General features: G+C 55.0%; 1 protein-coding gene across 1 annotated transcript in view; it reads right to left on the bottom strand.

Moving 5' to 3' along the window:
* Positions 1 to 419: 419 nt before the first annotated feature.
* CD6 (CD6 molecule) overlaps positions 420 to 12685 on the bottom strand; it is a 32639-nt gene continuing 20373 nt past the window's right edge. The window contains exons 3-13 of the mRNA XM_081154392.1: positions 11499 to 11825; positions 10420 to 10731; positions 8893 to 9195; positions 7663 to 7728; positions 6198 to 6338; positions 5741 to 5839; positions 4590 to 4712; positions 2896 to 2967; positions 2435 to 2629; positions 2060 to 2164; positions 420 to 1519 (exon numbers count right to left, since the gene is read on the bottom strand). Of these exons, the coding sequence (XP_081010518.1) occupies positions 1455 to 1519; positions 2060 to 2164; positions 2435 to 2629; positions 2896 to 2967; positions 4590 to 4712; positions 5741 to 5839; positions 6198 to 6338; positions 7663 to 7728; positions 8893 to 9195; positions 10420 to 10731; positions 11499 to 11825 (1808 nt within the window). The 3' untranslated portion in view covers positions 420 to 1454. The remainder of the gene's footprint in view (positions 1520 to 2059; positions 2165 to 2434; positions 2630 to 2895; positions 2968 to 4589; positions 4713 to 5740; positions 5840 to 6197; positions 6339 to 7662; positions 7729 to 8892; positions 9196 to 10419; positions 10732 to 11498; positions 11826 to 12685) is intronic.

Below are 12685 nucleotides of genomic sequence, written 5' to 3'. Positions count from 1 at the left end.
GCCTCTTCTCCAACCCCTCTGGGCCTGGGATCAATTTCTTTGCCAGGCAGCTCTGAGCATAGCCCCCCCCCCCCCCCATTTCCCTGCCTGAGAAGCTTTGGGAGGCTCAGGTCGGAACTCACACAGTGAGGCAGCCCCAGCCCCACTGCCCCAGGGCTGGTGCGGGGCAGATCAGGGAGCTCGGTGACTGCGGAACTCACAGGCAGCTGTCTCAGTGCCCACCTCCTCCGGGGGGCAGGTCCTGTATCTTGTGTCTGTATCCCCAGCATTTTCCATGGCGCCAGGACACAGTAGGTTTTCCAGTTTGGCTCAATGGATAGAGCTGCCCTCACTCAACACACACATACACACACACACACATACACACATACACACATGGGTTCTGAGTTTAAGGACTTGTCACTCTATGCCTTGGTTTCCTTCAGTGATCAGTTTAATCCCAGGATGCTCAGAACAGTGCACCGAGGAGCTGGCCCCGAGGAGAAGCTGGCCCGAGCCCGACGGGGCCTGTGCGGAGGCTGCCTGCTCCTGCCAACGGCTCTGGGTGTGGCGCTGCATGTTCACAGGCTCATCTGGGAGGCTCCCATCAACCCAAGCAGATAGATGGGCACCTGGGGCTTAGCGAGCCTCTGGGCCCCTCCTGCAGACATCTCTGTGCTTCTGCCCCTTCAGAGACTGGGCCCCAACTCTGGGTCTGTGCTGGACCACCTTTGTAAACTGTTAGAAGCTCAGAATAAGGATCTGCTGTTGCAGGGACAGTCACTGCAGAGCAGGGCTGTGCCCCTGGTGGGCTCCGAGGGTCTCCAGAAGCAGGGCTGGCCTCAGGGCCGAGTCCCTTGGTAGTGGGCATGGGGCAGTTGTCCCGGGCACCATCAGCTGCTGTGCCCAGGAATGCTGGACTCCCTGCTCTGCTGGAAGCCTGGAGAGGCAGTGTGCCACCCCCAGCGCCAGAATCCACCTGTCACAGCAGCAGCAGCACAACAGCACCTGCGCATGGAGCCTCCTGGGCAGCATGGGGATGGGGCCCCTTTCTGCCCCTCTCATTACTTCTGGGCCCTGAGCTGTCTGAGACTCAGGGCACCAAAGCACCAGACACCTGAGGGTCAGAAGGAGCCTCAGGAGTCATCCAGTTCAACCCGTCCGTGCGGCCTGCTGAGAGGTGGCCCAGACGGCTTATCCATCCCTGAGACAGAGAGCTCGCTAGCTCTCGGAGGCAGCGCCCTCGGCCTGGGGCTGCTGTTTGGGGCTGGCAGAGGGCTGTGCGGCAGGTTCTGTTTAATGGATGGAGACCGAGAAGTCCAGGGTTTCCTTTCATCTCTCCAGGGGAGGCCTCTCAGCACCCTGGGGCACGATCAGGGAGGACGGGGTGGGACAGGGGAGTAGGTAGGACAGGGGAGTAGGCAGGACAGGGAGTACAATGGAACGGAGCCACCTGGAGCCTTGCAGGGCCCCAGCTAAGCTGCTCCGATGTCATCATAGTCTTCATTGTCGGTGGAATCAGGCCGGGGACTGGGGGATCCTGTGTGGTCGGGAGGCTCAGGTCAGCGGGAGGCCCAATCATTGTCCCCACTGCCCCACAGGACAGAGCTGAGTGGCCTGTGTCCACCCCCCCAATGATCCTGTGGGGTGAGGTGTGACAAGAGTCCCATCTTGTCATCTTGCTCACTGCCGTCTCCCTCACTAGAATGTCAGCCCAGAGGGCAGAGCCTTATCTTAGTTCAGGGCTGTCGTCCCCATGCTGGCACTGTACCTGATGGACGATGACTGATGTCTGAAGTCCCCCTGCCACCACAATTTCCCCCATGGGGCCACCCGGCTGCTTCCGCTTGAGTGTCTCTACTAATGGGGAGTTCACTTCCCCTCAAAGCATCTTTGACTCCTCCGTCCCCTCCCCCTCTATTTTCCCTACCTCCTCAGATTCCTGGTTTAAAAAATCCCTTTACCTCTCTTCTTTTCTCCATGGGCTGGTGGATCCCACAGACCCAGATGTCCCCCACTCATCCACTCCCCAGTCCCTCTCTGTCCCCACTCCCAAAATCCCCTCCCCTGCCACTGGCACCTGGGCTCCCAAACTGCTCCGCCGGAGGGGGCTGGGGCGGCGGCTGGTAGTTCTGGTACCACTCCCCGGAAGAGGTGCTGGAGCTGTCATCAGCCGAGGGCCCTGCTGGAAACCCCAGAACCAGTCACCCTCTACCTGGAGACAGTCACAAACTGCCACTGAGTCAAGCCTCTAGCTTTATAAATGAGAAAATGAAGGCCCAGAGAGGGAAGGAGACTCGTCCAAGGTCACACAGCAAGTAGCTGTGGAGCTGGTACTCGAATCCTGAACTCGGCCTGCCTAGTTCAGGGCTCTGAGCCTTATGCTTTCTCCAGCCAGGTTGGCCTCAGGATGGGAGGCTGGGGCCCATACCCAATCCCCTGGGGCCTAGCTTACCTGAAAAAGTTCCCTGGGAGCCAGCCAGCTCCAAGTTCGGGGGCTGCTCCAGGAAGGGGCTCTTCTCTGAAGAAAAGCCCTGAGGGTTCCATGGATGGAGCCTGCTGCTGGGACTATTGCAGTAGTCCTCCCCAGATGATGTACTGGACCCACTGTTGCTCCTTGGGTGATGCTGAGGGCCCAGGGAGGGGGGATCTGCAATGCAGTGTCCGGGGTTGACAGGTAGGACCTGGGAGGCTTGCGCCTCTTCAAGTCCCAGGCCAGGAAATGGAGGATAGTGAGGAAAGAAGGCTTCAGATTAGACTTAACAAAGAACTGACCCCGCTAGGAACTGTGCAAGCCGGGAAGGGCCTGTGGAGGGAGGCTGCTGCTGGAGTTTTTCGGGGTAAGCTGAGCTGAGCTGCTAAGTCTGGAGGCAGGGTGGCATCAGCCCCTCCATGCCCCTCCCCAGCCTGACTCACCTTCCTCCAGGGGGGGCATCTGGAACCTGTTCTGCCGGACCTCTTCATCTGTGACTCGGTGTCGCTGGGAATCTGCAAGCAGAGGTGTGGTGAGGGGGGGGGGACGCTCCATCTCCCTGTCCCCCAGAGCCTGGACCCGTGAAGCTGGACAGGGCAGGAGGACAACCCCGGGGTATGGAGAGCATCACCTTCCCCATCAGATCCCAGGCTCACATCCTAGTCCAGGAAGACCCTGAATATCGATCTGAAACCAGCATGGGACAGGCTGCTTCTGGCCAGAAACCCTAGTGTCCTGCACCCTTCGTCCCCAGGGGCCCCTCCCTCTACTTAAGGAAATATCTGGAGGCCTGGGTCCTCTCCTTGTGCTCTGGCAGATCTGGGCAGGAGACGGCAGACATTGTCCCTTTGAGGAGCCTGCCCAGAGCGTAAGCCGGAGGGTCTGGGATCTTTGCATTGCAGGCCCTGTGGCCCCTTCATTTCAGAATCAAGGAGATGCAGATTTGTAGGATCTTAAGGTCTCAGTGTCTGGAATCTTGGAGTCAGCTCTTTCAAACCTGATACCACTGACTTTTAGACTCAGTGTCCTAGGATTTTGGACTCTCAGTCTTGTATCTTACATGCCTGGGCTCAGGATCTCAGTTCTAAGGGCACCTCATTCCTGGGCCTCCCAAACGCCGGTGCAGGGACCAGAAGAAGTGGGATTATTTGCATCTCACCCCCAGAGACCCTGAGTCAGCAGGTGGGGCAGAGATGGCTGGCTGTCCCCAATATCCATTCCCCCTCCTGTAGCAGGAGACCGTCTGGCTTTATCTGGACACAAAGAGGCCCAGAACAAAGGCTTCATCTCCCTGTCTCTCTTGAAGCTGGTGGGTTTATATTCTGGCTGGTGAACCCTGAGTAGGTGCCACATGGGCACCTCTGGCCTTAAGGGGAGGGCATGTTCCACCTTCCCAACCCCTTCCTGCTGGCTAGGATGTGGGCATGGTGGTGAGCCATTCTGGACCACGTGGACTGCAGAGCAGCAAGAGAGAAGGAGCCTGGGCCTCGGCCAAGGTCTCAGGATACTGTGATTTGGGGGTCTCTGTCACACACAGCCAAACTGACATCCTAACTTATATAGCAGGTGCAGGATGAGGCTCAGGATTTACGACAAGCTCCCAGGGGATTTCACAACAGGCGTGGGGTTCTCTGCTCTCATTCAACCTCCTAGCTTTACATGGGCCCTGCCACCCCAGAAGGCAGAGAGGAGAGTGGGAGAAGCCAGAGAGCAGGTGGAGCTGGGCTCACAGTGGAGGTTGGGGGGTGAGGTTGATGGGGAGGAGGGGCACAGAAAGAGTATATGAGCATGCGGGGAGCCATCTGAACTGTCTCTCACCTGACTCCCTAATGTCTTACAACCGCCTTTGGGTGAGTGTTGAAGGATAGGTCTTAAGACCCTGGTTGGCCAGAGGCAAACGTGGGAGGGAAGGAGGTGGAGAGTGGCAATGCCTGGAGACATGGAGATGCCTCCAGGGTTGAAAAGCACTTTGAAAACTTCAGTGTGGGACCACTTGCAGTCTATCAACTGTGGAACAAGGGAGAGTCACCCTAGTTGTACAGGGGTCATCAGGTGGAACCTCTGAAGGTCCCAGGCAGCTGGGTCCTCTCCCTGGTTCAGGCAAGAGGGCCCTTGGGTGCTGGGCCCAGGCACTCACTGTAGAAGGTGGTCAGGGCCACAGGAGGCTGGGCGCTGAAGTCATAGTGCTCATAGTCTGAGTCCGAGCTGGAGTCTGAGTCCGCGGGGGGTGGGGCCCAGACCTGGATGGGCAGCTTGGGAACTGGGGAGAGAACAGAGCGGGGGGCATGGCAGAGTGGTGGGCAGAAGGGCACAGGGAGAGGGGTAGACAGCGTGGATGGCGGGAGACAGAGAGGCAGGAGAGCGCCAGGCAGCCCATTTTGTACAAGACCGTCCAGCCTGGGTTTTCCAAGCTCTTTCCATCCATTTCAAACATGAGGAACTAAATAGCATTTACTTATGTAACAAACACTTACATGGCAGTCACTGCATGCTAGGAGCTAGCCTAACACTTACAAATATTCTCTCATTTAATACTCATCACAGCTTTGTGAGGTAGGTACATTAGTGCCCCCATTTTATATCTGAGGAAACAGGCACAGAGGTTCTCGCCTTACCCAGACAAGCAGGCAGGGTGGCTCTTAACCTCTAGACCATCACATTCAGTGGGGGCTGCTCCGTGCCCAGCCCTGTTCTAAGTTCTGGATTCCCATTCTCTTCTCAAATGGATACTACAGAGAATATTAATACTGTTTGGCTGAGTTTTGTATTGGTTTTCAAATAAAGGCGATTTAATACAATCATAATGCAATGTGATTAAACTCCAACTCCTTTACAAGAGTTTCCAGAGGTATAAATCCACATGTCATAAAACATGGATGAATGATCCAATTTTTTGCATTCAGAAAACATGAGATAAAATTATGTTCTGGGAAAATCTGATGGGGTTCTGCAGGGAGGCTGACTGAGCAAGCCACAGAAACAGGCAACGAGATCACCACCTCCTCGCCAACCAGCAGAGCGGAGATTGCCCATGGGAGCAAGGTCCAAAACGCCCTGGGCCTGGACTAGTCTAGAACTCAAAAGCCTAGGGTCCTAGAGTGACTGCGCTGGAAGCTCACCTGCCTGTGAAAGCCCAGACTGGGATATGTGCTCAAGGTCCCATCCCCTCCAGTGGGCTGGCCCTGGTCTCATCCCTGGCTGCGGCACTGCTTTGACATAACCCTCTAGAAAGTACACCCTTCCTGTCCTCTCCAGCCCTCCCTACCCCCAGGGCGGGTCACATCCTACCTTCTTCTTTGGGGATGGTGATGGGGACCTCTTGATAGCTATTGATCCCTGCTGGGGTGGTGCTGGGTAGGTGTTGGTGGTTCACGGTAGCAGGGAGGGCTGAGGGAGGGGAGGCAGAGATTCTTAAGTCAGTTTTCTGGCCCCTTCCAGTCTGCCTGGCTCTGTTCTCATCGAGACACTTCCCTCCTCACTTCCCTCTGCCCAAACACACACACACACACACACACAGAGTCTGATCCTCTCTTGCAGCCTGAATTGGTCCACTTCTGCTGGGCATGCTGGGAAAATCCTTCCTATCAGGAGATGCTCCCGGGTCCAGGGCTGGGTGGCCACTGCTGAGTCGCTGCTACTCCTGCTGGGGTCTCTGAAGCTCATGCCCCCCTGGGTGGGTTGCGCCTCAGGCCTGCTTCTCCCCATGCCTGGGCCTTCCCTGTGGCTCCTAGAATTCTGCACCTACCGTATTTTCCTTTCACTTTCAAGAGGATGACGATGATGATGATGAGCGAGCCAAGGAAGAGCGCTCCCAGAGTGATGCAGGAGATGAGGAGCATTAGCTCCCGGGATTTCCAGCCCTCCATTTGCACTGTCACAGAAGGCTCTGGAAGCAAGAACCCCAAATCAGGGAGACAGGAATGGACAGGCTTCTCCTTGCCCTTCTCGCCTCTGCAACCTGCCTGTCGCTGACCCACTCTTCTTTGGACCTCTCCTCCTCTGCCCTTTCAAAAAGCTCTCATCTGCTCTTAGATGCCCGGTATGTAGTAGGTGCTCAAGAAATGCATCTGAATGAACAGCTGGCTGAGCGAAACTTTCTCCTGGCCAGCAGCCCACAGGGATCTCTCTCTGCTCAACCATCACTGAGTGTGCACTGTGTGGCAACAGTGTCACAGGCCATCATGGTCTCTGCCTAGTGGGGCAATCAAAAAGTCGACTCCATCCAATCAGAGAGATGCCCGCTGTGGTGGAGGTGTGGATGGGGACCTGGGGGGCACGAGGCCCTGCCAGGGGCACCTAACTCTCTAAGGGAAAGATGAAGGTTGGCTTCCCAGAGAAGGCAACTCTGAACCACCCCAGTAGTGAACATGCTGGGGGCTCCATGCCTGGACTAAATAGTCACAAGAATAGCTGATCCACAGACCGTGCTTACTGTGTACTAATCCCTATTCTAGGTGCTTTATAAAAATTAATTCGTTGGGGACTACCAACAATACTAGGAGAGGCGCTATGGTTATCAATCCCATTTTCTAATCAAGGGATCTGAGGCTAAGAGAGGTTAAGAACTGGCCAACGTCACATAGCTAAATAGATAGGGGGCTGCGCAGCTGGGATTTGAGCCCCAGGAGTCTGCCCCTAAGCCGGCCAAGCTACACACAGCTGGCGGATAGACAGAGCGTGGATCTGGAATTCAGAACTTTGGATGCAAATTCCAGCCAACACTGGCTGGCTGGCCTTTCACCCTCTGAGCCTGACCTCCTTCCTCTGTGTAAGGGTCATGATGAGACCTCCCCAGGGGGCTGCCGAGAGGATTAAAGGGTCAGGAAATAATGTCCACAAAGTGCTGGGGCAGGACCTGGAACCTTATAAACACACTGGCCGTTACCCTCAGTGTCCCCACCCATCTGGCCGGTGTCGGACCAGCTCGGCCCTCCAGCCCTATCCTCCTGCCCTGTGGGAGCTCGCAGGAGAGTGGGGAGTGGACTCCTGCCCACGCAATATCAGGATTCAGGGAGCTGTGCAGCTCATAAGGCAGGGAGTGGAGGGGAGAGGAGTGCAAGGGACCCAGAGAGCCTGGGGGAGGCAAGTCCAGCATCTGGAGGTGGGTGATGGAGGACAAGCCGTCAGGCCCCACCCAGGCAGACACGCGCACACACAAATGTACGTATGCACCCGACTCTCTGTGACACTTCGTACCCAGCGACACTCACCTGTGGTGACCGGCAGTACACTTGTAACAACTTCAGAAGTGGACAGATTGAGCAACTTCTGGGAACCTGTCAGGAAGCACCACTCGTTCACTTGACACATAATACCAAGCACCTACTGTGTGCCGTGACAGACAAGTGACCTGAAACTGGGGGCACAGTCCTGGGAGGGCACATGGCTAAGGGCACCTGTCTTTCCCACCCTCCACAATAAGGAGGAACAGAGATTAAATGCTGGGAAGGTCCTTCGGTTAGAATATGGGGCTAATGAAAGAAAGCTCTTCCTTCTGTGTAATCTACACACCACACATCCCTTTCCCATTCAGTGGGGTTTGTTCTCAGGTGGGCCTCAGGAGGTGGGAAACTGACGTTCTCATGATCAGAAGCACTTCACAGGCAAGGAATGGCAAAATCCCAAAGTCCCATGGTGATGTTCCTTGATCTCCCAGCTACCCTGGGAGTGGCTAGTATCAGCATCCACATAGTCATGAAACAAAAGCCTCCTGCCTGATAGACGGCAGAACTGGAATCCATAGCTGACATCTGAACTCCATAGACACGCTAATACCTTAGCATGTTCCCTCAGATCTAATGCTCTGGTGTTTTCAAACCTTAACACCTCTGAAATTGGGGTGATGACATCAATCATTACAACTGATGACATGTCAAGAGTTTATTTTGGTGGCATTTTTGTCTGTTGTGGTACATAAAATAATAATGGTGTGACATATCAATGCTGTCTTAGATTTGCTAAAATACAGTAGGATATGATTCATAGAGTGGATGTGAGGTTTAGCCAAAATAAGACATACCAAGGGCTCGGCAATGCCTAGTGCATGATTAGGGCTCTAGGCACTGTCACTGAGATTATTATTAGTGTCTCTTAATATTATTTTTCCTATGATCACCAGCCCTGGGATGGCAAGTTGGTTTCATCTCCTGAGCCAACTCCAGTCCACAGAAACCACTGTTAGCATATAATAATGCGCGATAAATATTTGGTTCATGATTCTGGGGCTGAGTCAAGGATTTGTGGAAAAGATGCCCTGGCTAATTAGCAACATCTGCCTGGGCATGTTAGGGACAATAGTACCTCTAATACCAGCATTTGTCATTCCTGACCTAGTCCAAGCTGTGGTACTTGGGCTGCAAGTTTTTAGGCTGTGGATTCAGGTGGAATTCCTGGTCCAAATCTGAGGTGAGGGTGGAAAGGGGTGAGTGGGAGAGGAGTACCTGAGCAGAGGACCCTGGCTGCCCTGGATTGGCTGCAGAGGTTGGAGTTGTTGTACCGCCAGGAACAGTTCGAGAGGGTTGGCTCATGTCCCTTGCATGAGTAGTACATCCGGCCAGGCAGGGAGTGGGGCAGCCCCTTGGGTATTAGGGTCATGGTCCCACAGCCCAAGGCCCGGCAGAGCACCTGGGCTTCCGGTGTGTACCATTCGCTATCACACACTGTGTTCCAGACCCCACGGAAGTGTACCTCCACCTGCCCCTCACAGCGGTCAGTGCCCCCAGTTAGGCGCAAGGACTGGTGCTCTGTAGGGGAGGGGTTGAGGGAGGCAGAATTAGATCAGGGTCCTTTGGGCCCAAATCCCCACCATCCCAGACCCATAACTGAAATACCCCACAGCCAATCAGTCTCCATTTGTTGCTTTCCCTCCAGCACCTACATCCCCTTCTCCTCTGCCCCATCTGCCCTGGCTGCAGTACCCTACATCCTTGCTACTCAAAATGTGGTCCATGGACCAGTAACTCTGGCATCACTGGGAATTGTAGTGGGGAATGAATATGCCATATTTATATAAAACTACCCATATAAATCTTAGTAAATATCAAACCCAGCTTGTTTCTCTATCCTGATTTTTCTCTCAAAACTAGAGCTTGCATGTTAAAAGTTTTTTCAGTATACTTTATAGTTCAGCAGTTTCAGCTCCTGAGTGAACCTAAAGAGCAGCCTGACCTCAAAGGTTTCACAAAACCAGATGGCCAACTCAAGGATGCTGGCCGTGGAAATCCATATTGGAACTAGCAAGTACACTGCCTGCACCTCCACAGCCCCTCCCCCCGATCTCTCTGTTCTACTTTCCCTCTCCCTCCTTATAAAAATCTGCCTGAACTAAGATATTAAGATGGACTTTAGGACAAGAGTCCCCCAGCTTCTCAGGTTGCCAGCACTTGAATAAATCTCTTTCCTTCCCATCAACACTTGTCTCACAAGTTTGGCTTTCATTGCAACAGGCAGCCAAACCTGGGTTTGGTTACAGAATCTTGTTAGAAATGCAGAATCTCAAGTTCTGCCCCAGAACTATTGAATCAGAATCTATACTTAATGAGACATCCTCCCCCCCCCTCTCCCCCCAATTCCTGTGCACATTATAGAGAAGCATTGGCTGGATAAGTACTTCATGGCCTCATCTGGACTGCCAACAGGCTCCTTGGGGACCTCCCTGCCTCCATCTCCCCTTGCTGCACTGAACCAGGTGACCACCTCCCACTCAGGAAGAGCCTCACCCTAATATCACCTCTTCCAAGAGGTGGGTAGGTTTATCCCTCCAGCTCTGGATTGCCTGCTGCCTCTAAACTTCACTTGGCTTTCTTTCTTTCTTAGGGTTATGTTTGTCTGGGTCTCATCTTCCCTCCTGGACAGTGACCATACAAGGACAGGAACAATCTCTCCAGCACTAACTCCAGGCCTGGTGTCCAGTAAGCCTACAGTAAGTGTTGGTGGAGGACTGAGGTTCAGAGAGATCATCAACTGACCTGAGCACACCACACCAGCGTCCTCCTTGTGGCCACAGTAGAGGTCTCCAGGCAGCCCTGGGCAGTCCCACAGATAGGCCTCGGCCCCAGAGCAGTTCACCTGGTCCCGGTGGATGGGTCCTTGGCCTGGGGCAAAGTGCAAGCCTGGCAGGGCCTTGATAGCCCAGCCGCAGCTCAGTTGTTTGCACACCACGTGGGCATCCTCCAGGTCCCACGTGTCATCGCACAGAGAACCCCACTGGCCATGCTCCAGCATCTCCACTCGGCCAGCACATGGGCCGCCACCATCCACCAACCGCAGGTCACGGTTCTCTGGGGGTAGGAGGGGAAGAGATTTGTAGATGTGGGCAGAGAAGAAGGAGAGGAAGGGAGGGGGCGGCCAGGTGGTCCAGACTGGGCCAGATAGTTGTGGGAGGGGCTGTGAACCCAGTGAGAGGGGCTGTAAACCTGTGGGCAGAATGGGGGACCCCTGCAGGGCAGGGGACTTGGTGAGCAGAGGTTGGGGGACTGGTCAGGACTATCCAGCTGGGGGCAAAGCTGGATACTTTGTAGGCAGGGTTGTGGAGTGGGTGGGAGGGTCTAGTAACCTGGTGCAAACTAGTGGGTAGGGCCAGACCTCTGGTGGGTGGGGCCTGAAGAGCAGGGCCCAGGCCTGGGGGAGCCTGAGTGCTAAGGGACCCTGGGAACGTGGCATATTAATGTACATTCTGGGTAGGGACAGGAATAAAGGAGACAGAGTTCCAGAGTGGGATGAGGGATGGGACCAGTAAATAAAGCCTAGAGGTTCTGTTAGGATTGGGGACCTATGGTGTGGGGTTGGGGACCAAGTGGGCCAGTTGGAGATCTAGGAGGGGGAAAGGTCTGCAGGCCAGATCTGAGGAAATGCTCAGGGCTGGAAATGATAGTAAATTGCAGGACTCGGGTGTGGGGCCAGTTGTGTTTGCCTTGGTGGTGGGTGGGGGTGGGAGTCAGGAGGGTGAGGCTTGGGTCCAGTGCCCAAGGCTGAGGACAGGAGTGAGGGGCAGTGGCTGAAGGCCGGCAAGGCTTGGGGGGCTCAGTAGGGGCTCAGACCACTGTACCTGTACAGGTGACCTGGGCCGGCCTCCAGTTGCTGGGACACGGGTACTCCACCTCCTTGCAGACCTGCCAATCGGTGCTGCTGCACAAGACCCACGTTGTGTTCAAGGTCCCGCTGGCATTCCCCACCGCCCAATCTGGTGGCAGAGTGGGCTGGACCGGTAGCACCCCATCTGCCCCGCCGCAGCCCAGCACGCGGCACACGGCCTCGGTGGCTCTGGAGTCCCAGAGCACCCCGCACCAGGGCTCCCAGGACTGTCCTCGCTGAACCTCCACTGTCCCGCTGCAGCGACTGCTCCCGTTCACCAGGCGGACCCCGAGCCGCTCCCCTGGAAGCACCAGACACCATCTGAGACCCCCTGGTGGATTCAGACTCTGCCGATGTCAGAAATGTGGTGGGGACAGGCAGGTAGCAGGGGCCCCATCACTGACCTGCTACGTGACTTTGAACAGTACCCCACCGACTCTGGGCCACAGGGGTTGGGCCAGTTCATCCCCAAGCCCCTGTGAGGCCTTGGAGTCGGGAAGAGGGGCTGAGGGTGACTCTAGAGGTTATGGTGAATTAGGCCTGGGATGACAGAGAACCAGGGGTCCAGTCTCCACAAACCTACCTCTCTTGCCTCATCTCAAGAGCACCCTCATGTGAAAGAAGGGCAGTTCTGGGTTCAGAGGCCCCCCTGATATTGCGGGTGCCATGCATTCTCACTGTTCTGATGGTGCTAACCACAGTGGAGTGCCACCATGAGCCTAGAACCCTGGGGGACAGATGGAGGTGGAAGTGGTGATGGGGCTGAAGGAGTGTGGTGTGTGTGGTGGTTCTCCCTTCCCCAGAGCCCCTCCTTGGGGAATCACCCTCCCATTTTTGCCCAGCATTGCACCCTCAGTGTTAGCACATAGCTTTACACAGAGTAGGTCCTTTATAAATATCTGTTGAGTTAATCTAGGAACCATCTGGTGGAACCCATCCCCCACCCCATCAAGGCTTCTTTAACTTGTTCTCAATTAATCCCCTTAAAATGCTCACTGAGCACCTTGTCACGTGTATGTGACTTTTTATCGGTGGCCTCTCAAAGACAGTAGTTCTAAGATCTCCAAGTGAATCTAATGTGGACCTTCAGCCACTGGGTTAGGAAGGAGAGGTGTTGTCTGAAGTCAGGGAGCCTCCCTGTTACCCTAAAAGTCCATTTCT

Source organism: Miniopterus schreibersii (assembly GCF_964146895.1).
Source record: "Miniopterus schreibersii genome assembly, chromosome: 12".
Lineage (NCBI taxonomy): Eukaryota > Metazoa > Chordata > Mammalia > Chiroptera > Miniopteridae > Miniopterus > Miniopterus schreibersii.
The sequence above is the reverse complement of the archived record's forward strand: the minus strand, read 5'-3'. Positions and strand labels throughout refer to the sequence as shown.